The sequence below is a fragment of the Astatotilapia calliptera genome, chromosome 20 (genome assembly GCF_964374335.1).
Source record: "Astatotilapia calliptera chromosome 20, fAstCal68.1, whole genome shotgun sequence".
Classification (NCBI taxonomy): Eukaryota; Metazoa; Chordata; class Actinopteri; order Cichliformes; family Cichlidae; genus Astatotilapia; species Astatotilapia calliptera.
The window spans coordinates 1,252,224-1,276,421 of NC_137441.1; the positions used below are offsets into that span (position 1 = coordinate 1,252,224).

Below are 24,198 nucleotides of genomic sequence, written 5' to 3' on the forward strand. Positions count from 1 at the left end.
CAGCCTCACCTGGACTCCAGCCCTGCACCCCCTCCCTCTGCCCTTGGACGTCGGGCGTTGTTCTTTAAAAAGGTTAAAGTGGGACAAACTGAGACGGCAGCTCTGCAGAGCACGGCAAACAAACAGCGGGGGTCCTCATAGAAGATATGGACCAGCACACACCCAGCGAGCAGGAAGCCCACCACACACCGGCAGGAAGCCAGCGCCACAGCTCCGACAGGTAAACAGGGTCTCTGCCCCCACCCAGCAGCGATATCAGTGAACCTCACACAAACGGAAGAGTACAGCTGTGCTAAGTAGACTCTTTAAAACTCTTTAAAATCCCGATTAAACTAATTTCGTTGGTTAATCACAGCGAGTCTGTGCTGCTGTTTAACTTGATTCCAGCAGAGGGCGCTCAAGTCGTCTGTTTCTAGTTTCTTTCACTTTCACACAGCCGTTCATAACTTCCTTTTCAAGCCTCTTCTTCCAATCACAGACGGCAGCACACAGCCAGGCCACTGGCTACAAATCGTACATAACCTTAGAGCAGAGGTGGAGGCAGGTGTGTAGGAGATTCTGAGATGTTTGACACAATCTCCGAGCCGAGCTGTAGTCACTACAGAGGGATAAAGCTGATGAGCCACACCGGGAAGATTTGGGAAAGAGTTGTTGGAGCTAGGTTAGGAAGAGAGGTGATGATCAGCAAGCAGCACTGTGACTTAAATATTCATCTAGTTGCCATTAGAAAAAAAAATTCTTAAGCTGGTTAATTTTATGTGTAATTTTAAGACTTTATTTTGCTTTTGCTCACTGTGATAATAACTCAGCAGTCCGAACACATAACCCTGTGGAGCCCCATCAGAAAACTGTTCCAATCAGAGTAGATGTGTTGTCCTCTGAGCACAACCAGGTAACTCAGACAACAGGCAAAGAATGAAATATCTCACAGACAAGATTGCTATTAATTTCAACACAGAACAGACAGAGATCGTGATTTATCTCACAAAAAGACAAGATTGACGTCTGTAGTCCACTAAAACCACAACTTCTGAGAACCTGAAGGAACCAAAGGTGGTTGAATCGCTGACATCATCTTCCACGCCAAAATTGGTCACGGTGCGAGGGCAAAAACCGAGCTGAGGTCAGAAGTCAGAGGTGGTGAGACCATCTGAGACTAACTACTGCGCCAAGGAAGCAATTAGTGACACTGAAAAACGAGTTCATGACTTGATTACTCTAGGCTGGACTACTGTAACTGATTACTATTATTATCATTATAAAATTCCCTAAAAAAACTTTATTTGATCCAAAATTCTGCAATATATTTCTCCTGTTTTGGCTTCCCTTCATTGGCTTCCTGTTAAATCCAGAATTCAAAATCCTGCTCCTCACATACAAGGTCTTAAATAATCAGGCCCCATCTTATCTTAATGACCTTGTAGTACCATATCACCCTATTAGAGCACTTCGCTCTCGCTCTGCAGGCCTACTTGTTGTTCCTAGAGTATTTAAAAGTAGAATGGGAGGCAGAGCCTTCAGTTTTCAGGCCCCTCTTCTGTGGAACCAGCTTCCAGTTTGGTTTCGGGAGACAGACACTATCTCCAGGGTGAAATCAGTTAAACTGGGACACTTTTTGGCAAATTTCATATTTTTTGGCAAATTTGGTAAACTGCAAAATAAGCACTAAGTGAGACTGAATTGTGTTTTTGTTGTTAATGAGTTGTTTTCAATATGTAAACCTTGATTTAATTTCATAAATTATAATTATTCAGGTCCTATAGCTTTTGAAACATTTTTGAGATGAGCAGTGTTTTAGGGTAAAGTGGGCCACTTTATCAGTCAGCTCATTTTAACAAATATGAACACATTCAAGTGTTGATTTAATAATTCATGAATAAAAACACTGGCATTAAAAATAACTAGAATTAGTTAATTATTACAACATTTTCATAAGAACTGTATGTTCTATTTTAGAGACAGTCTTTACAGAAGAATCCATCGTCAGCATAGATGCCACTTTCTTCTCCACACGTCTCATGGAACCAGGCGCTGCGGTTCCCACAGCTGATCCACTCCCCACTGGCCTTTGGGTCACTTTTGTCTCCATAGACTGCCTTACATGCTTTGCAGGGCACGTCATCCTTCTTTGCACCTTTGCTTCTTCTGGTCTTTTCTATCTTTTTAGTTTGCACTGCCTTGGTGGAAACGTAGTCTACGTGTCCATCGCTTGTGAAGACAAATGACAGAGGTTTGGCCCTCTTTCTGACAGTCCTCTGTTGTTTTGGTTGGACACACAGATCACTGAATGTAATACAAGTTCAGGTTGATGGCTCTTCCTTTGGTGTGAACAGGAACACATTCAAAGTTGACTGTTATTTCTTCAGATCCAACCATCCAAGAATGTAAAGATTGAGGGCACCTCAGATACCGCTGCAGGGGGATGAATGGGGCTGAGGGATTTTAGGGTCTGGATGTTGGTGCTGGAGCTGGTGGTGTCTGGTGGTGTCTGCTTGCTATTGCTGGTGGTGTCTGGGGTCTGCTTGTTGGTGCTGGTGTTGTCTGGGGTCTGCTTGTTGGTGCTGGTGGTGTCTGGGGTCTGCTTGTTGGTGCTGGTGGTGTCTGCTTGTTGGTGCTGGTGCTGTCTGGGGTCTGCTTGTTGGTGCTGGTGGTGTCTGCTTGTTGGTGCTGGTGGTGTCTGGGATCTGCTTGTTGGTGCTGGTGGTGTCTGGGGTCTGCTTGTTGGTGCTGGTGGTGTCTGGGGTCTGCTTGTTGGTGCTGGTGGTGTCTGGGGTCTGCTTGTTGGTGCTGGTGGTGTCTGGGGTCTGCTTGTTGGTGCTGGTGGTGTCTGGGGTCTGCTTGCTATTGCTGGTGTTGTATGGGGTCTGCTTGTTGGTGCTGGTGCTGTCTGGGGTCTGCTTGTTGGTGCTGGTGGTGTCTGGGGTCTGCTTGTTGGTGCTGGTGGTGTCTGGGGTCTACTTGTTGGTGCTGGTGGTGTCTGCTTGTTGGTGCTGGTGCTGTCTGGGGTCTGCTTGTTGGTGCTGGTGGTGTCTGCTTGTTGGTGCTGGTGGTGTCTGGGATCTGATTGCTGGTGCTGGTGCTGTCTGGGGTCTGCTTGTTGGTGTTGTCTGGGGTCTGCTTGTTGGTGCTGGTGCTGTCTGGGGTCTGCAAGTCCATCTAGATCTCTGGCATCATCCTTAGGTAATGACTGAACAAACAACTGAGCCCATTCTAGGAAGACATCATTAATCCAGCCATTATCTGAGACCTGAACAGTAACATTCTCAGGGCACTGTTGGAGCCACTCACATCGTAGCCACTTCCCTTTAAACATAATCACAGTTTGACTGAAAATGCATTCTGCATTGAAGGCTGCCATGCAGGTGGTAGTTTCACCTTTCTCACCTGCACAGACCTCCAGACATGGTTGGCCAATCACTCCAAGCACCTTGGTTAAGGAGTACTGGTTTTGTGGACCAGACTCGTCGCAGTTCCATACATATGGGAAGGCATGCCCTCGAGGCTGGGAGTGCAGAGCAGGTTGTCATAAACTGGAAACCACTGACTGACCACCTGCTTGTTCAGTGGTGCGGCCCTTGCAGCTGAGAGCAATTCATGGTTTTGTATGCCACGCCTTGCGTGGTGCTTAGTGAAACTTTTTAACCAATAGTATCCTACTCAGCCAACCTTTTGTGAGAAGCCCTTAATATTATTTTGTGATGCTGTTGAACCTCTCTCTTGGTAAGAGGAGCCAGTTCTTGTTCTGCTGCCTCAGGGAGGCATAGCCACTATGAGCTAGCTCCCACTCACTTTTCTTTGCAGTGTGGCCTGGGGATTATTCCATGCTCTTGAGAGGAAGCGCACACTTTTTTAATTTCACTCCTTGTACTCTTCCCATGCTCCCTGTTTTCTCCTCTACCCACTGATTGTATTTTCCTCTTTCCTTCTCCTGTCTTCTCCCTGTTCCTTCCCTATCCTTTTCTTTTATTGCCTTCCTTTCTTCAAACTTTCCTTTTGGCTAAAGCATGTAGTCAGGGCTGGATCAGGTGACCCTGAATCCTCCCTTAGCAATGCTGCAAAAGTGTAGGCTGAGTCCCATGATGCACTAAGTATTTATCCTTCTCTCACCCCTTTTAAGATAAGATAAACCTTTATTACTCCTACACGTGGGAAATTTGTTGGGTCACAGCAGAAATTGGACAGTACAAAGTTACAAACAGCAAAAATGAAGAAATACACTAGAATAGAATAAGATAAAATAACATACTATGTGTTTACACACCACTGTGCATTTAATTATGAATTATTAATCACTCTCTGGCTCTCATCCACAGCATGTCTTTTTTCCTCCCTTCCTGAGTCTGGCTCTGCTGGAGGTTTCTTCCTGTTAAAGGTTTTTCTTCCCACTGTCGCCAAAGTACTGATTGTTGGGGTTTCTCCGTAGAGCTCTACAACTGTACTACTCTGTCTTAAATAGTGTAAACGGTTAGCTTAAATAAAAGCGATTTTTTCGTGGAGCAGCGCTGTCGGAACAGCCAACCGGAAAATCTGCTAACTCCGATGTCGCCTAGTGTGACGCTAGGAGCTAAAGCTAACTGCAGCTAGCAGCTGTAGAACCGGATGTTTCAGTAACAGCGACATTAACATAACCAAAGAGTTTGGCTAGCTGGTATTTAAAGTTAAATTTCGACCCCTGTGGTGTTAAAGGGCGTGGGCCTTTATTTTATTCACAGTTCTGGCTGTTTTTAAATTGAGTGACTAGGTCAAACACCCGCTTTTTTTCCGCGGCAGAGGGCTGGGTGGGTTTTGGGGGTCGTCGAGGCTGACTTCTTTGGTATTTGAATCGGTCAGAGCGAGCTGAGCAGAGAAGGTAAGTCAGTCCACCATGTTTGTTAGCAGCCTGTTGCATGAATTCGCTAAAGGTTTCACCATGATTTTAGACGAAAACTGTACATTTCTTCTAGAATAAACCGTCGGGAGCGCACAGGCCGTTTGTGACTTTGCCGTAAACTTGTACTGATGTTGTAAGTCAGCGTCGCGAGCTAATGCGGATATCTCGCTGTGTTATTAAGGTCTCTGAGTAAATGATGATCATGTAGCTGACCTCACAGCCATTGTTCGTTCAGTGGGCTAGTTTAAGGCATTGTGCAAAAGTGCTGTTTATAAGGTGGGAAACTATCTGGCACTTGAATGTGTGGCGAAACGTTTTTCCCACTGAAAACGTCCAGATGAACAGAATCATCTTTTTGGGAACTCAGAGTAAAAGTCAGCTGAATGAAAGTGGGGGTGTGAACAAAAGTAGCTGACCACCGAGTGACCGCTTAAACTCCGAGACAATTTCTAAACGGTAGCGGTGTTATTGCCGTTAAATGCTGTAGTTGCTATTGTATTGTTAGCCGCACTTTATCACACATGCAACCATGACTCCAGCTGACCTGAGATCAGATTGTTTTTATTCCGACGGCAGCCCCACGTGTTAGTTTCCGGAAACAAATTTAAGAGCGCATCGGTGCCGCTTCCATTGATTCTATTGGCTAGAATAACCCCCGCTCTGCTCTGATTGGTGTAGAGGCCACTGTGAATGTGTGCTGCGTTCCGGTAACTTTGGAATTTCCGATGCGTGCGTCCCGGTGTTAAGGTTTTGTCTGTCGCAAGATTGCGTCTTTAGCAATACAACGAAGTGTTTTTGTTTTTGCACGTAAACGCAGCCGTGATCGTTAACTCGGGGTGGGCAGTGCTACGCCGAGTTGTAAATTAGACTTGAGGGGAGGTTACAGTTGAAGATTCCGGCTGGAAACTCGGGAATTCCAACTTCGCCTAGAATGCGCTCGTGTTCATTTCGTTCGTTTCCATTCTATAGATTGAATGTGAAGTAAACGACATTTTAATGGGACCCTAAATGCAACGCTTTCACGAAGAAGTCGTTACAGAGGAAGAGGTCAGCCCCTGAAGCAGCACTGTGTGACCCCGGTGTCCGTGACGCTGTGACGGAGGTCTGCAGAGGGAGATCGGGCTCTTTCAAACTGTTAGTAAACCTTCTGGACAGACATTTGTGCAAACACGTGGGCTCGTTTCGGGGCGCTTACGGGAAAATATTACTGCATGAGTGTTCTTACGTGTGTAAATGTCACTCTGACTTCATCAGGCTCTTGTGTAATGCATGCCTCAGTAATATTTGTTTTGCCTCATGTATCATCCCTCCAGCCGGAGCCTATCATGGGGCTAAAGGCGGGGTAGAGCCTGGCCAGGTCGCCAGTCTGCAGGGCTGCAGCATTGATGTATGATTTTAAAAACATTGTGATGTGTGTGCAGGTGCCTTTCGGAGATGGCGGTGCATGTGACCCTGAACGGGACGTTTTTGTATAATCGCTACGAGCTGCTGGCGTGGCTAAACGAAACCTTACAGACGAGCTTCACCAAGGTGGAGCAGGCATGCACAGGTGGGTGTGTTTTAACAGGCATGGCTGATGCTGGTACATTGCTAACAGCCTCCGCCTTACTTCTCACGTGGAGTTCTCCGTCCTCCTGACCCCATCTGTGGTTGGCTAACAGAAACCAACAGGCACTCGCACATCACTCCTATTCTTTCCTCCTTTCCTTGGATTCTTTTCTTTCGGCTGCTCCCTTTAGGGGTCTCCACAGTGGAGGATCTGCCTCCACCTCCTCTGTCATACCAACCCTCTGCCTGTCCTCCTTTTCTACATCCATGAACCTCCCCTGAGGTCTTCCTCTTTTCCTCCTGCTTGGCGGCTTCGTCTTCAGCCTCCGTCCTCTGCACATGCTGAAACCGTGTCAGCCTCTGACTCTGAGCTGTCCCTCTGACGAGGACTCATTTCTTAAAAAGGACTACTGTGTTTGTGGACGGTGGCCCAGCTTTCTTGCTATCATTTCTTACTGAGCAGGTGTGCCTCGTGGTGCATGTTGTGAAAAGAAAACCATAAATAAGACTATTTACACAGAGCAGGAAGGAGAGCAAAGGAAAAACCTGTGCTGCCCGAGTGTGTGGCTTACAGGGTTTCCCTGACCCTGCACTGGGCTCATCATTAGAAACTCAGGTCATGTGTCCCTGCAACAGGAACAGGACATATATGACAGGCAACGAGGAAAAGCCAGTTTGACCAGTGTAAAGATAAAGCCGTGTTAATAATATAAATGATGTGTAATACTTCCTGCTCTGTTTGTATCCAGGTGCGGCTTATTGCCAGCTGATGGACTGGCTGTTTCCCGGCTCCTTGGACCTCTCCAGGGTCCAGTTCCAGTGCGACACCATCATGCACTCTCTGCACAACTTCACCTTGCTGCAGGCTGCTTTCAGGAAGGCCGGAGTGATCAGAGTGAGTGTTGCAGCGCTTTCAGGTCCCGACATTAAAGCGAGTGCTCGCTGCACACCTGTGTTAGAAACAGCAGGATGACTTGGCGCTCGTTCTTTGATAGAAACACGCACCTAAAGATCCTCTGTTGCTCTGCCTAGCACATCCCCATCGAGTCGCTGATGAAGAGGAACTCGGCCGTGGCTCTGACCTTCCTCCAGTGGTTCAAGATCTTCTTCGACGAGAACAATGATGGCAGGGAGTACAACGCCTTGGAAGCTAGAGGAGGACAGAGCCTGGTTCCTGCTGACCTAGGTGTGTCTCGCACAGGTGTCACACAGCGTGTTTTCAGGGAAACCGATGCTGGGAACTAGTGCTGGGCGATATTGAAAAGATATTTATCACGATGTGAATTATTTTATATCACGATAACGATATATATCACGATATACTGCAATGTTTCCACTTATTCTCTGAAAAGTGTGACAGATGTCATTGCTCACTTTTCTCCAACTTTATTTTGAAGGTTTAAAGGAACTGTCACAAATGAGAAACGTGCATTTTAGTGCAGCAATATAAACGCATCAAAGGAAAACAGCTGTGGCCTTCTTTATTTTCAAAATCATACATTTAAAATGAACTTTTTAAAGTGCACAACAGTTTCAAGGTTTTCTGCCCAAAATATTTGTTTTACTAACATGCATATCATATATGCTAGTAAAACTAATGTGTGTATGTATACTAGTACTACGTGCACGTATATACGCACATAATGTACTTTATGCACGGTAAATACGTAGCGACGGCAGACTCATACCTTGGGCTAACATGACTCCAGTGTGGTGATGTGGGAAGTCCGCAGTCTGTCAACAGCGAGCGCGGCGTCTTCGTTAATGAAGCGGATGGTTACGCTCATGCAGGGCTGCGTATCTCTGCTCGTCCACAGGTCAGCAGCCAAGGCTTAATGCACGACACTGCAAACATCCTGCTCTACTTTGGCCGCCATGCTTCGTATAAGCGAGGCAACTCGACTTTACTGAAGTGCTTACGACCGGGCATAACGTACCTCGGATCAAGGACTTTGACGAGGTCACGAAAGCCGTCCTTCTCAACTACATAAACAGGGCCATGCCTTTACAAATGCAACGCGAGACGGCGCCTGTGATTTGTTTATGGCGCTGGGACGTTTTCTCATACGGGCCTCGTGTGAAAGGCTGCTGCATCTTCAGCTGGTATAGTTTTTCTTTCCCAACTTGCTCCCGTCGTTCCACAGCTTGGTTTAGCTCGGATTCTCTGGATTCTTCTTCGTGGGCCTTCTGTAGGTGATACAAGAGATTTGTTGTGTTGCCATCGGGCGCAGGAATAGTTTTATAGCATAGCTTACAAATGGGCGTCTTCTGCTCTGTGTTGGTGCTGTTGAACCCAACAAGTAACCAAATCACAGACGTACCCCGTTTTGGTAAAAGTGCTTCTTCTTGGGCTGCCTGTGCAGCCGTCTCTGCCTGGTGCATGTCCGGGCATGAAGCTGCAACCTGTCAAGCGTCCATCGTTTTTGAGTTACCGTAAAGCAGTGATGTGCGATACCAGGGGCGATCGTGGCTCAAGAGTTGGGAGTTCGTCTTGTAATCGGAAGGTTGCCGGTTCGAGCCCCGGCTTGGACAGTCTCGGTCGTTGTGTCCTTGGGCAAGACGCTTCATCCGTTGCCTACTGGTGGTGGTCAGAGGGCCCGGTGGCGCCAGTGTCCGGCAGCCTCGCCTCTGTCAGTGCGCCCCAGGGTGGCTGTGGCTGCAATGTAGCTGCCATCACCAGTGTGTGGATGACTGGATGTAGTGTATTCGAATCCAGGCCATTTACCACTGATTTCCTTTCCGATCTCATACCAAGTAAAATTCAGGGTGGTATCGACGATACTGATCCGATACCGATACAAAAACTTGATGTTTCATTGTATTACATAATACAATATATCATTGTATTATGTAATTGTAATAATATAGCTTCATAATGATTACAGGACATCAGATTACTTGTATAACTTGTATACTTATAAAAAACCTGCCATTTGAGCATGTTCAGCACTAAAGGACTCTGCGACAGACGTCTGTCTCGCCCTAGCAGCACCTGTCCCTCTCCTCCTCTTCAGTTCGCCTCAACATAAGCTCGTCATATTCTGTGATATGATTTATTCTGAGGTGTTTGATGAGGTCAGTGGAGCTGCCACGAAACCTCACTGTCTTGCCACATCGCAAACTGCGTCTTGGCTGTTTGTGGAGGTAAAACACGTCCACACATGACTCCATTTACGCTCAGCCGTTGTTGTGAGTGCGCACGCCAGGGGCTGCCACACAGTTATGCAGCCGTATTTCGCACATGACTATGAAAGGCGGAAGAGGAAGTAGTTCCTTCCAGTGTAGACGATCCGAATGTTATAGTTTCTTTCCACTGTGTTAATGATAAACTACAAATTTACTCTAAATTACTAAAATATCGATATTTTAATGTGAGACTCGATTCTAGAACATAAATGACTGATATCGGAGGAATCGATATTTCAGGATCGATCTGCACATCTTTGCCATAAAGCATGACGCATATCCGGGTGCACGTAAAGCAGCACCATGTCGCAAAACTACAAGAAGTTTGTTTGTGAAAATATCATTTTTTATACTTTGCATAGAGTATGTATAGTGACCAGACAACACTAAAACATTTGCCACAGGCTATTTCATTTATTTAATATCTTTTATGTAATAGTTTATAAAAGTGGGTCAGAAACGCTAACAAACGGTAAAGATCGTCAGCACGACCGGAAACGTTGAAGCTTTAATGTTTCGCTGCTCGTTTTAAAGCCAGAAGTTTAATATGTGAACCTTCACTTCAAAGCTGTCGCCTAACGCTCTCCCCCCCCCCCGCAGGTGGTGCATTTCTTCTGCCGAATCAGAAACTCGCCGTCACCGTGACGACGGACAGTAAAACCATAGAGCAAGAAAAAGCAAATGATGTAATCTCGCTGATCTCCGACGACGAGGACGACGTGGTGGACCTGACGATGGAGTCGGTAACAAACATAGACGAGTGTGTTCCGCCTGAGCAGGTGAAGGAGGCGGAGTCAACAGACTCCTTGGTGGACGAGGGCGATGTTTTGCTGCGATTCAGTAAACAGTACTGCCGCGATGACGTGGACCTGACGCCGACCGGCCAAATCATCAACGCGCTCCGCAGCACACCGTACTGCCTGTACCTGCACGTCGGGGTGGAGCTGGGCGGGGGCCGGAGGACGAGCATCGTCCTGATTGGCTACTTCGACGGCTGCTCGGGTGCGAGCGTGGTGAGGGCGCTGCTCGCGGTGCAGCTCAGCGTGGATTCGGCAGTCGGAGCCCCGGAGTCAGATCCAGACCTTCTGATGAAGGCGCTGACGGAGGCTGGCCTTCCTCTCTCCAACCTGGCTGTGTTTTACTGTGATGCTCCGCCCCCACAGGTGAGCCGGAGGTTTGAAGCCCAGCTCCGGCTTTTCAGCCCCAGCTTGGTATCGCTCTGCGGCCTTCCTGGGATGGCGGGACGAGCGTGCCAGGCCGGACTCCTCACATCCTTCAGTCACGTGGTCGACCTGGTGAAAGACATCCACCGTCACTACTCCACCTGCGCCTCCATCAACGACAGCCTGAAGGAGCTGTTTGCGGACGTGGAGCACCACAACCTGTCCCGCCCCGTCTCCTCGCAGTGCTTGTTCTTCATCCACGCCGTGCAGAAGATGGCGGGCTGCTGGACGGATTTGGTGGAGTATTTTAAACTTGAGGCGCTGGCCGTGGACGCCGAGCGCATCAGAACCCAGCGAATCACCGTCCGGCTGACCGATCCGAAAGTTGAGCTACACTTCCTGTTCCTCGCCTACGCGCTGGAGCCGCTCCGGGCACTCCAGGAGCTGCAGCAGTATGGCTCTGCGAATGTCGGAGTGGAGCTGCAGCTCACGCTCGTGCTGCTTCACTCGTACGCGGCGAGGGTCCTGCAGCCGGCCGCCCTCGACGACTTTCTCAGGAGGCGAGACGTGAAGCTGCTCAGCAGCGAGGCGAAGCTGCTGCCCGCAGCCGAGGTGAAAGTGGGCGCTCGAGTCAAAAACCTCCTGCGGGCCACCCCGGCCGTGGATCTGGACGACGAGGACAGGGCCGACTTCATGAAGGACGCGCGGGTGTTTTACCAGGCGGCGCTGCGGAGCGTGGTCGAGAGCGTTCCCGAGCAGCTCGGAGACTCGGCGCTGAGGAACATCACCCTCGTCCAGAAAGACCCTCACAGAGTCAGCGTAAGACGCCTTTGTTTGTGTGCTGCTGGAGGCAGAGCAGGGCTGGTACACTGAAGGTCGCTGGTTTGATTCCCGGCCGACTTGTAGTCTAAGAAAAGCGGCTGCAGCAGGATTTTCCTGGCTCGTAGTCGGATTCCCTCCTCAAATCTGCATTTTACTTTATCATGAATCACCTTCGAGTGTGTGAAATCAAAGCTGCTTTGATATACACCAAATTATTCTGCACATGGTATTTGTCTCTGATTTCCTGAGTAGTCGATTCAAATGACGTTTAGACCTGAGGGCGGCGACGATAACCAGGGCGCCAGCTCCCCAAAGAGAGAGAGCTTCCAGTACATGTGTGCTGTAGGTAGATTAGCCAGATGCTCTGACCCACACACGGTCCTGGCTGCTCCTGTGAGCTGCTGTCAGGCTGCAGGATTTGTGCACTTTAAAGGTCACTTTGTTACGCTGTGTTCATAAGATGCCGTCTGTACCTGCTGCTAATGACTCTGCAATGCAACATCCTGTCCTCAGAATAAGCTATCCAGCAGCGTGCTGTCAGAGATGGCGGTAGAGCTGCGTCTGTGTGACCCCGCCTCTTCAGAAGCCGATCAACTTCAGGACGACTACCTCAGTTTGACTCACGCGACGAGAAGTGGAGAAGCTACTTCCTGGGCAAAGGTGAGAGCACCAGCGTGGCCTGAACGTCCACACGTCTGGTTACTGCAGTAAATACATGGATAAAAGCTCTGTGCGTGAGTCGAGACGACGCGTGTCTGTTTGCAGATGGTGAGCGAAGTCAGCCCCGGCTCGACGCTGCGCAGGCTCATTTTGACCCTCCTGGCCCTGCCGAGCTCGCTGCACCGGACCCAGGTGTTTGCTAAGGTGAGAGGTCAAAGCCATGTGAGTGGCCCACACGACCCAGGTGGGAAGGGATAAATAATTTCCCTTTTTTCTGTCTTTGCTTTAATCCCAAGGTGTCGAACATCCCCAAGACTTTTCCTGACAGCCGAGAAGCCTCCAAAGCTTTGCCTGAACCGGGGATGTGGGCGAGAAGACCCAACAACCGCAGGAGGAAGATACCCGTCCGTCACCAGACAGCTCACGATAATGAGAGGAAACAGGAAGTGGACAAACTGAGCTCATCGGAGGACAGCGACTGGACCAAATCCAGACCACCTGTGCGTTCCAGGGAATACAGCAGCACGGAGGAGTCGGGCGACACAGAAAACTCCTCCGGTAGGACTGACGCCGGAGTTTGCAGCTCTGACACGAAGTTGATGTGACGCCTCGTTGATGTTAATCAGTGACTGCGTGTCCTGTTTTTATCCAGATGTGGTGGATGTTACAGAAGCTTCCAGAATGTGTCGGGCTGACAGACTGAGGCAGCTGCGCAGTAAGAAATGTCACACCGGTGCAATAAGAAAGGGCCGTTTCTGTTTGTATTTGTTCGCTGAGCTGCTTCAGCCGCTTCTCGTCTCGTTTGCAGGTCACAGAAATCGTCAGGCCAAGTCTGATTATGTCATGAGCAGCGATGACGAGGATTCGGCAGCCACGCCGACCCGAGTAGCATCGGCGCGGGAACAATCACCTGTAAGGCATTTCACACCAGCTGCTAACTAGCAGCACTGTCTGTGTTTACTGTGTTCATGAGTGATGTGTCACTGCAGCCGTCGTGTGACGCATCTGCACAACATTTCAGCTGAACAGCCAAGCACCAAACTTTTCTTCTCAATCAGGGACAGTTTGAGTTTGTTGGTAACAAATAACAGAAAGCTGAGTTTGGAGGCGGCGGTCACATGAAACGATGCGTTTAAGGACATCAGAAAGTTTCAGCGCTTTCACACCGTGGCAGTTTCTTATTTTGCAGCGTCTTGTACAAAAATGTGAAACTCGGCGTGCGTTTGTTGAAGGCAGCGATGGCAAAGTGTGTTTGCTGGTGTCGACTCAGTTTAGCTTACTGTGAAATCACCTGCTCACACATGGGTCGCTATGGCAACAGAAACTTACAGTGTTTCGCGTGAACACATCTGTGTGTGTTTTGTCCTGAAGGGGGAGCTGGTCTGGGGTTACGCTGGGAGCTCGGCGCTGTGGCCGGCCGTCGTCCTGCCGTGCAGAGGAGAAACTCCACCGCCAGGGAAGACGCTGGTGGAGTGGTACGGACAAAAGACGTCCTCACAGGTGAGTCGCACCATGCTGTCGACCTGTGGAACCAGGAAGTGTGGATCAGCTCTCTGTTTAGTCCAGGCTCTGATCCAGTGAGTCGTACCCAGAGCGCAGGGCAGAGCTTGACTGATGAAGACGTCCGACGGTCCTCCTCTGATAAAGAAACAGGGAGACAAATCCTGCTGAATTGATACTGTAAATTCAAGCAGAACAAAGCTGGTCATAGATCCAACCAGAGTTCAGTGTCAGCATCTCCTCTGGTGCCCCCAGAGCCAATCACAGTGGAAGTACCAACCTGGAGCTTCCTGGGCCCCTTTCTATACTCATTTGAGTCCCTCGCTCGTCCTCTCGGGACATCCAATCACAGCTGTTGACACACAGTCACCTGACGTCCCGCTTCACCTCCTCTCTCTCTCTCTCCTGAGTTTTCTCAGTCACGTTAGACTCATTATGTTTGATTAAGAAGAGAAATGATTTGCTGTTAGAGAGCCTGTGTGTTCCTGTCTAGCTATCTTTGTGAGGACCAAAATCTGCATTCTACTATACTTGTGAGGACACACACACACACACACACACACACACACACACACACACACACACACACACACACACACACACACACACACGGTCGTCACAAGTTTGAAGCCTTTTTGAGGCTCAAAATGTGGTTTTAGTGTCAGGGGTACAGTTAGGCTATGGTCAGGTTTGATAAGCGGCTAGAGAAAGCATTATGTCAATGAAGGTCCTCACTAAGATAGCTGAACGGGGTTGTGTGTGTGCGTTTGTGCGTGCATGCCCTGAGTTTGAGTCCTTTCCTCTGCAGACGTGATCAGACGGTCGTTTCTTTGTCTTCTGCTTTAAATTATTAGTAAAATCTGTATTTGTGCTTTTCTCCTGTGCCGATCGGCCCGCGGTGGATGGATGTTTTCCTTCTCTCTGATCCCAGGTCAGTTTGCAGGATCTCAAACCTTTCGCTGCGTTCACCCAGAACTTTTGTGCCGACTCCTTCAACATCCTGAACACCTACCAGGAGGCCGTGTACCTGTCCCTGCAGGTGTGTTTGTTCAAACAGGAGAAATACTGGAGTTGAAGAGTCCTGGACTCGTTTTGTAAAGAACAGGTCAAAACTTCACGGAGCCTGAGATTATTCTGAGTTCTTACTATGTTCTTTTAAATATGTTTTGCTAAACTAAAGTCTGTGTGCTCGTATGTGACACGTCCTCCTTCCTCTGCACCAGGAGGCGGCTCGGCGCTGTAAGAAGCAGTTCGCTCCTCCTCCAAAGGGCAGAGAGGAGCTGCTGAAGCAGATGTTGGACTGGGCGTTGGGAGGCTTCCAGCCGTCGGGGCCTGAAGGATTTCAGCCCAACGCTCCAAAGAACGGTAAGAACATTGATACTACCTGCCTGACTGAGTCGGAGTCACGGTGTGGCTCACCTGTGAACGCCTGTTTCTGTGTCAGTCGTGGAGGCGGGGTCAGGGGTCGTACAGGAGGAGCTCAGAGTAGGACAGACTTGACGTGCTCCGTCTTATTTATGATGTATTTTGATCACATGTTTGATTTCCCTCTGCAGACTGGTGGTCGAGGGTGATGAAGAAGCTCCCCCATAAAGCCTCCTCTTCTCCTGACTCCTCCAGCATCAACCTGAAAGATGTGGAGGTGTGCCTGAAGAGGCTGTCCTGCAGCTCCATCAGGAAGGCCTCAAAGCCAGCAACGGCAAACAAAAAGGAAGGTCATCCTGCGGAGCACGGCCCCAAAGCACGGAAGGAGAAGGAAGCTCGAGGAGGAGGGTCAAAGATGGGGAGACAGGGGAAGAAGGAGGAAGAGGAGGAGGAGGAGGAGGAGGAGGAGGAAGAAGAGGAGGAGGAGGAGGAGGAGTGGCGAGGAAAGGGGAAGAGTAAGACGGGATGGAGAGGAAGGAAGGCTCATAAGAAGCGAGGCGAGCTGAACGATGACGTGTCGTCTGATTGGATGCCGAGCAAGAAGAAGATCTACACCAAACTCCACAACAAGGTCAACAAGCCGACCGCCTCCTACGCACAGCCCGACCAGAAGCACAGAGGTAACGCTCGGCGGCTGTTAGCGATGCAGCTGTTAGCCTCCGCTGTCAGCTCTCACCTGAGCAGGTGTGAACGTGGCTCACTCTCTCTCACTGCTCCTTTCAGAGACGATCATCAGCACGATCGTGGACATGAAGCTGGACATCGAGGGTGAGTGTGCAGCGCTGCATGCCTGGAATCTTTGCGTGTATACGCTCGTGTGTTTGATCGTGTGCTGTTTGCAGGGTACTGTCTGTGCTGTGGGACGGACAACATTGAGATCTTCCACCCTCTGCTTAAAGGCGGCCTGTGCCTGAAGTGTAAGGTGAGGAGCTGCTCTCAGGCTTGGTGCTCGACTCCCTGATAGTCGTGAGGAAGGACCCGTGCATCCATCAGCACGCGCAGTTTAAAGCTGCATGGACGCTGCTGCAGTTTGTGGTGTCGGGTTGCAGCGTAGACCTAACGCAGAAACAGGAATCCTGCAGAGCTTTTAAAGAACTGAGCAGATGTTTTCCTTTGTTTCTGTGTGTTGTTCGAAACGTCCAAGCTCCTCCTGAGCAGCTGGCTGTGATGGTGTCTGTGTGCCTGCAGGATAACTTCACAGAAACCTTATATCGTTACGACGGCGATGGATATCAGTCCTACTGCACCATCTGCTGCTACGGGATGGACGTCCTGCTGTGTGGCAACGATGGCTGCTGCAGGTTCTCAGCTTCTGTCAGTGTTTCGGCCGCATGTGCCAGCACGTTGTCCGTTCTTAACCTCTGTTCTCCGTCCTCAGGTCTTACTGCGAGGACTGTCTGAACATCCTCGTCGGGCCGGGAACGTTTGATTCGCTGAAGCTGGAGGACCCGTGGATCTGCTACCTGTGTCAGGCTCACAGACCCCACAGAGCGCTGATCCCCAGAGAGGACTGGAGCATCCGCGTGCAGGAGTTTTTCACCAATGACAGCGGCATGGAGTTTGTGAGTGGAAAACCAGCCTTGGTAAAGATCTGTGTGCAGGAAGCCCTCAAAGGTGCTGATTCTATTAGTCCTTTATTCAATTATCCAGGTAAAATCTCATTGAGATCTAATTTCCTGCCACCATGGCAACAAAAGTCAAATACATGTAGCACATAAGTATATAACATTAAAACAAATAAAATATCCTGTACGAACACGTGAAAATCTGAAAACAAAAGAACTTCCTTTAACATGGACTTAAACTCCCCCAGGGCTTGGAGACTAACAGCGTTACTAAAAAATTATCCGTCCATTTGCTTCCACGTAACCTTCTCAGGGTTGCGGCGTGCGCTGCAGGCTATCCCAGCTGTCTTAAGGCAGGAGGCGGGGTACACCCTGGACACGCCTCCTGTCCGTGGCAGGGCACACAGACAACCTACGGTGTGATTTAGTGTTTCCACCTATCCCAACTAACTGCATGTCTGTGGACTGTGGGAGGAAGCTGGAGAGAACCCACACAAACACGGGGAGAACATGCGAACTCCACCCAGAAAGACCCCGATGGAGGAACTGAACTCAGGACCTTCTTGCCCCCTGCAAATTATCCATAAGTGTAAATTTGCAGGCATCTTTAAATATCCACATTATTGCATACGCTGGGTTAGACTCTGATTCTCACAAATAAGCTACAAGACCTACAAGCAGTTTTACTCATGACTTTCTTTTAGTTGTGTGAAGGGAACCTGCAAAGTAAGAGTGTTGCGTAACCCTTTTTGTAACTGTAGCTCCCACACAAAGGTTTTCTCAGGTACTCGCACAGCAGATTCTTTCGTCCATATCGTGGCAGAAAGTTCATTTTTATTCCCGACAGTTGTCAAAGTAATGCTTGCTTAGCGCAGCGGGCCGAACTCGCAGCCCGTAGAAATATAACGCCGTCTGTCCCTTGAGGTGACGTTTCTGTTAGGGACGATTTGTTTGTTGTGCAATATTAAAATCTTCAAAAATGATTGAATATGAAGGCAACATGAGCACAAACATGCTGAGGGATCAGCTGTGTTAGCGTCACAAACTCACGTGAACACTAAAGTGTGCGTTTGTGTTTTACATACGAACAAAATGCAGGACAGAGGACGGGCTATTTGGTAGTTCAGTGAGTTCAGAGGGAAACGTGCTCATGTCTGCAGTTTTGAAATAAAAAAACAAAACAGCTTTGTTTTCTACTTGAACACTAAAATGAGAGGACGTGCCAGCAGCGGCACACAGCTCCTTGCAGCCCTCTGTCACAGCTAGTGACCCCTGTGGCCACGTGGTGAACTGCAGTCATCAGTGGCAGCAGGATCAGGAGTTCTGTGCTTCTGTGGTTTTATGTGTGTTTGTGTAGAGGTTTAAACTATGTTGGTGACGCATTTACTTTAATTCTCTTCAAGATAAATAGAAATTAGAAATAAAATGTTGGTGTCGGCATCAGATCCACTCACTTACACTTTTTTACATCGGAGCACCCCGTGTTGTGCGTCAGGTGTGACTTCCTGTCGTCTCGTCAGAAATCACGCCGGCTCTTGTGTGATGCTGTTTTTCTTGTTGCAGGAGCCTCACCGCGTCTACCCGTCCATCCCTGCAAACCTCCGCCGACCCGTCAGAGTCCTGTCGCTGTTCGACGGCATCGGCACAGGTGAGCTTTACCTGCCCTTCTGCTCCTGTGAAACGGCCATACGCTCCTGCTTTTCCACACAGCCCCTTCTTTTCTCCGCGTCCCGACAGGTTTCTACGTGCTCAAGGTCCTGGGCATCAAAATAGACAAATACGTCGCCTCTGAGGTTTGCGAGGATTCGGTCGCCGTTGCCACCGTCAACCACGACGGGAAGATCGTCCACATCGGAGACGTGCGGCACATCACTCAGGAACGCGTATGTCCTTCGTAATTCCTCTTTCCACAAATGAGGACGCGCTCTGTTTTATTTTGGCGTCTCCACAGCGGTACGTATCCGTGCGAGCAGGAGACCAACGTGGCGGACAGACTGAGAGGGCGTCTCCAGTTTGTTTTTCTGAGCTGAGACAGAAGATTTGACTGAGTGTGTTTGACGGGTCAGAATATAGAAAGTGCTGCGGTGAAGCCCCGCCCCCTTTTCTCACCACGTCTTCTTTGCTCCTCCAGCTCGAGCGGTGGGGACCTTTTGACCTGCTCATCGGCGGCAGCCCCTGTAACGACCTCTCCATCGTCAACCCGTTAAGGAAAGGCCTCTACGGTAGGTTTCTGCAGCTCGTCCGGTCACACAGGTGTCAGTGGTCTAAAGGTTATTGTTGGTGCTCCTGTGTCACTTCCCTCCTGCAGAGGGCACCGGGAGGCTTTTCTTTGATTACTACCGCATCCTTCAGTGGCTGAAGCCCAAAGAGGACGACCCGCGGCCGTTCTTCTGGCTGTACGAGAACACGGTCGCCATGAACACCTGCAACAAAATCAGCATCTGCCGCTTCCTGGAGGTCTGCACGCACTCACTTCCGTTTGGATCCATAACCCTCTGCTCTTCCTCTTCCTGTGTGCTTCCTTAGTTAAACTGACGAGGTGTAAACTGTGTCTTGTTTTCCCGTCAGTGTAACCCGGTGATGGTGGACGCCATGCACGTAACTCCGGCCCGCAGAGCTCGCTACTTCTGGGGAAACATCCCGGGAATGAGGAGGTACGTGAGCTTTAGCATCTTTTTAATATTAGTCGGATATTTCATGTTTTCGTGGAGTTTCCTCTTTGGAAGTGCGGCCTCCATGAATCGTGGGGTTTGTGCTGAGCTGGAGCTGCAGAGGACGGCAGCTTTTAATGAATCGCTGTGATTAAATCTGAAGCAAAGATCGTTAGAGGGAAACGCCCGGTGAGCTCTGTGAGTGCACGTTTCCTCATTCCAGGAAGACAAAAGTTTTCCGATGGAAAAGTTTGTCTTTTGCGAGCGACGCCGGCTCTGGGACGGCCACAGCGACCCAAGCAGACAGGAAGGGCTGTGGCGGTTAGCAGCAACGAAACTTTCAAAATAAGAGCAAATACCGTATTTTCACGACCATAAGACGCACTGTGCTAAAAGGCGCAGTCTCAGTTATGTGTGCCCTTACTGTATTTAACACACACATAAGGCGCACTGGATCATAGGGCGCATACAAGTACCGTATGCGTATTTAAAAATAAAGCAGGAGCAAACCTGAGTTCGGTACCTTACTCACATTTCTATTGCCAGTAATCGTCATCATCAACAACACACAAGCACACAAGTGTGCGTATTTAAAAATAAAGCAGGAGCAAAACAAAGTTTGGTACTCACATTTTTATCATCAATCAAACCCATGGAAGTCCTCATCCTCTGTGTCTGAATTGAACAGCTGCGCTAAATCTCCATCAAACATGCCAGGTTCACTTTCTTCACTGTCAGAGTCACTTTCCGTGCCGTGCGGCTCCTCGGAAATGATGCCGGCTTTTGCGAAAGCTCGAACAACAGTGCCAGCAGACATGTTAGCCCAAGCATCTACAATCCATTGGCAAATTGTGGCGTAACTCGCCCGGCGCTGCCTTCCACTCTTAGTGAAACTGCGTGGAAAAAACCACCTGGTCTCCTTACATACACCTCCCTCAGCCACTCTTTCATCGTTTCCTCATCCATCCAGCCCTTTTCATGTCCCTTAATGATGATTTCTGCTGGAAACTTCTCTTTAGGCAAAGTCTTTCGCTTAAAAATCACCATAGGCGGCAGTTTCTGTCCATTAGCATGGCAGCCAAGCACAACAGTAAAAGAAGACTTTTCGTACCCCGTTGTGCGTATCGCTACCGTGCTGGTCCCCTTCTTCTCCACAGTGTGACTCACCGGGATGTCAAAAGTGAGCGGGACCTCGTCCATGTTTGTGATATGGCTGGGCTGGATGTTTTTGTTGCCGATGTGTTTGCTGCAGTAGGAGCGGAAGATGGCCAGCTTTTCCTTATAATCCGCTGGAAGTTGCTGCGCTACCGTAGTCCTGGTCCGGATGGAAAAATGGCACCGTTTCATAAAACGAAAGCACCAAGACGGACCTCCTTGGAAATGTTCAATGTTCATCTCTTCAGCTAGTGAAACTGCTTTTAGCCGAATGGTGACCGTCGAAACGCTTCTCCCGCTCGCTCTTTGCTCGATGATCCACCGCTCGAGTCTTTCCTCCAACTCAGGCCACCTCGCCTTATGTCCGCGGAAACTCAGCTGCGTCTTCTTGACCTGCCGGAGCTTGTTTTCCAGCTTCCTCCATTTGCGAACCATCGATTCGTTAATCTTAAATTCTCTCGCCGCTGCTCGATTTCCATGTTCCTCCGCGTAGCTGATGGCCTTCAGTTTAAACTGTGCTTCGTAAGCGTGTCTCTTTGCCATTTTCAGGGTTGTTAAAACAACGATGTTCCACATTGTCCGGTATATACGAGCAACGCCCACACTTCACCCTTTAACGTTCTCATGGTGTTCTCTACTACGTCCTCCTTACAACACACAGGGCGCACCGCGCTATAGGGCGCGCCGCACTTTTTAAAGAAAATCTAAGACTTTTAAGTGCGCCTTATGGTCGTGAAAATACGGTACTGAGATTCTCCAAGGCCAAAAGGGGAAAAAAGTTCAAATGCGTTGCCGGATAAGCGCTTTAAATAAAGTTTTATTTTTCACCCGCAGGCCCATCGTAGCCACCCAGAGCGACAAGCTGGACCTGCAGGAGTGCTTGGAGCTGGGCAGAAAGGCCACGGTGAGTGACTGAATCTTCTCCTCGCTGTGATCCGTCCACAGCTGCTCGGCCACATGATCTTCTCATGCTTGTGTTCCAGATGTGTAAGGTGAGGACGATCACCACCAATGCGAACTCCCTGAAACAAGGAAAAAATGTCAACAAGCTTCCCGTCCTCTACAACGGCAAAGAGGACAAACTGTGGATCACGGAGCTGGAAAGGTAGCAGGCTGAAGGGTTGTAACGTCTCTCGTCCACTCGTCTCTAACAGCCTGTGGGCTGATTTCTGTGGATCCACTGAGTTTTTATCTGAGCCACGAGCAGTGTTGTCCTGTTAGATGGGTGGATTATTAAAGGTGTCCTCCTTCCTCCCTGCAGAGTCTTCGGGTTCCCTAAACATTACACCGATGTGCGGGACATGAACCGGCAGCAGCGGCAGAAGGTGCTCGGGAAGGCGTGGTGTGTCCCCGTCGTCCGTCACCTCTTGGCCCCCCTGAAGGACTACTTCACCTGTGAGGACTTATCTCCTCTAACCACAGCTGCCACCACCTCCTCCTCCCCCTCCTCACAGTCCTCCACTGCCCCTGCAGAGCAGCAGCTGTCGAGTTAGGAGGAGGCGCTACCGTTCAGATGTGGTCATTTGATCAGCGACACAGTGCTGACGTGTCAGTCTGTGCGCAGGTATCTGCGGTTTCTCACCTGAGGACGACGCTGATGGATGAACCTTTCACTGCTGGAGAGATTCAGCAGCACAACAATGTTTTTCAAACTAATTTAAACCTTTTAATACAGTTCAAATGAGCCCTCTGCAGGTTCATTCATTTTAAAATTTGGGTTCAATTAATTCCAGGTGTACTTTCAGGTAATACCACTTCATACCACAAGATGGTGCAGTGAGTAAGCGTAAGCTTTATTGAGTGAAAAAGGCCATGAGGACGGGCTGAAAGGAAGTACTGAAAGTGTCAGCACGCTGCCCCCTGGTGGCGAAGGATAATTAGAAAAACTATTTTTAATCATGTTTCTTGTTTCCAGGAGAAAAACAGATTATTTTTTTTTACTTAAACATAAATCAGAGCAAAAGAAAGTTGCTGAATAAATTCAGCGACACTTGAACAGTGTCTGGGAGCAGGAATCTGACACCTGCGTCTAAGGTTACCTGTGTCAGACACTCTGGCATCAGCAGAGCTGAGGACATGTCAGCTCTTTATTTATCACCTTTTTTACTCCTTTTTTAAAAACTATGAAGTCATGCATTTCAAACTCAAACACAGGCCGGGAACCCAGTGTGTGCTCAGCTGTGTGCTCAGGTGTGTTTAGACTACCTCCAATAAAATCTGACGACCTAAAGGCTGAGGTCCTTTGTTACTGTGGTGCTCGTTGATGAACTGTGTGCTTCTGCAATGAAGCTGTAACCAGGTGCTTTCCTTAAATTATGCCTCAATCCTTAATTCTACTGTTGTTGATGTAAATCAGTTAAACTATGAGTGCGACCGTGACACACGTCACTGTATGTTCTTAATATTTCACACAGGACTGATCTGTGGATGTTGACTACATCTGTATTACTGTTTGGTTTGCAGTTTTTCAGCTCGGCTCTGACTTCAGTCTCAGGGATTTGAGGCGAGCGAGGAAAACCAGACCGAGCCGACGTGACAAACTGTTCAAATGTTGCTCGAGCATTTATATCACAGTTACACATCATCACCTCCGTTTTTTTCTTCGTTTGATTAATGAAATGTTAAAGTAACTTTATTTAAAATTGTTAATTTTCAATGAAAGAACATAAATCAAATCTCACTCTGAAGAAGCGTCTGTGTCTTTGTCAGCAGTGGAGCTTACAGCCTGGAGGTGGCGCCACGCTCAAGTGCCCGTCCTCGACTCCTGGCGTCTTAGTCCCTCCCACCTGTGAAACAAGGGCAGGTGAGGCAGCGGGCGTCCTTGCCTCAGAGGCCGGTGATGTAATCAGCAGCGTTATCAATAACTTAGTTTGCTGCGTTTTATGTTCTCAGGTATAACAGCTGTTGTGCTTATTTCCACATTCACGAAACTCCCAGAATGCTTCAGTGTGACGGCTTCAGTGCCTGTGTCCCAATTTAGCGACCGCACGCTTCAGAGTACGCGCAGAACAGCTGATGTTGTTCATGAGACTAAAATCATCTCACTTTGGTAATGTAAATATAATATGGACAATATTATATTTATTGTCAGATTATTATGAGAGAGATTTTACAGGATATATTACAGCAGTGAGCTTGAACTCTGGGTCAAAGATTCAAGTTGCAGTTATTTGTGTTTCCTGTCACCTTAAATCTTCACTCAAACACAAGTATCTGTGACAGTGCATATACAGATGTGTTATACATAAGAGACAAATATTATTCTTTTAATATGTTGGTACTAAATGTGGCTCAATGCTTACATACATGTGTAAAAGCAAATGTAGGAGCTGTGATAACTGTGTCTGATAGAATGAAGAGTCGACTGATATATGAAATATTCCTTTATTGGGTGAGAAAATCAGACCATGTCATAACTGCTGTAAGTCACACAGAATAGATATCAGAGCCTTAAACAGGCTGACGTCTGCTAAATGGGTCAAACTGGGCAGAAAGTCTACAAACACATAACATCCTTATAGAATATGATGTAACACTATAGATCAACTTAGCTCAGAATATATAAAGCATATAAACAGTTACAGCAATATGATGCAACAAACACAGCAGCTACTGATCCAAAATACTCAAAGCTTCATAGAACTGAAACCAAC

General features: G+C 48.6%; 1 protein-coding gene across 4 annotated transcripts; it reads left to right on the top strand.

Annotated features, from left to right (window-relative positions):
- The first annotated feature begins 19 nt into the window (after positions 1–19).
- LOC113013715 (uncharacterized) lies at positions 20–23,232 on the top strand. Of its 4 annotated transcripts, none has more exons than XM_080294450.1 (26): positions 20–220; positions 6,292–6,419; positions 7,168–7,313; positions 7,451–7,604; positions 10,205–11,586; positions 12,103–12,249; positions 12,355–12,453; positions 12,546–12,807; positions 12,902–12,964; positions 13,058–13,161; positions 13,621–13,749; positions 14,681–14,788; positions 14,973–15,114; positions 15,306–15,794; positions 15,898–15,942; positions 16,017–16,096; positions 16,363–16,475; positions 16,553–16,757; positions 18,303–18,387; positions 18,477–18,622; positions 18,871–18,961; positions 19,048–19,196; positions 19,308–19,393; positions 21,380–21,449; positions 21,529–21,650; positions 21,807–23,232. In XM_080294450.1, exons 1-26 carry the CDS (start codon positions 147–149, stop codon positions 22,036–22,038), a joined length of 4,851 nt encoding a protein of 1,616 aa, XP_080150576.1. In that variant the 5' UTR covers positions 20–146; the 3' UTR covers positions 22,039–23,232. The 4 variants fall into 4 exon arrangements, with proteins under 4 accessions (XP_080150576.1, XP_080150577.1, XP_080150578.1 ...); XM_080294451.1 differs by having other exon boundaries at positions 16,553–16,736; XM_080294452.1 differs by lacking the exon at positions 20–220 and adding an exon at positions 4,414–4,849.
- Positions 23,233–24,198: the final 966 nt, after the last annotated feature.

Excerpts from the sequence above, each read along its gene's own strand:
- LOC113013715 (XM_080294450.1), top strand. The coding sequence starts at position 147 with ATGGACCAGCACACACCCAGCGAGCAGGAAGCCCACCACACACCGGCA. Across the intron at positions 221-6,291 it reads CAGCGCCACAGCTCCGACAG|GTGCCTTTCGGAGATGGCGG; the intron begins GTAAACAGGGTC and ends ATGTGTGTGCAG. Across the intron at positions 12,965-13,057 it reads CAGACTGAGGCAGCTGCGCA|GTCACAGAAATCGTCAGGCC; the intron begins GTAAGAAATGTC and ends TCTCGTTTGCAG.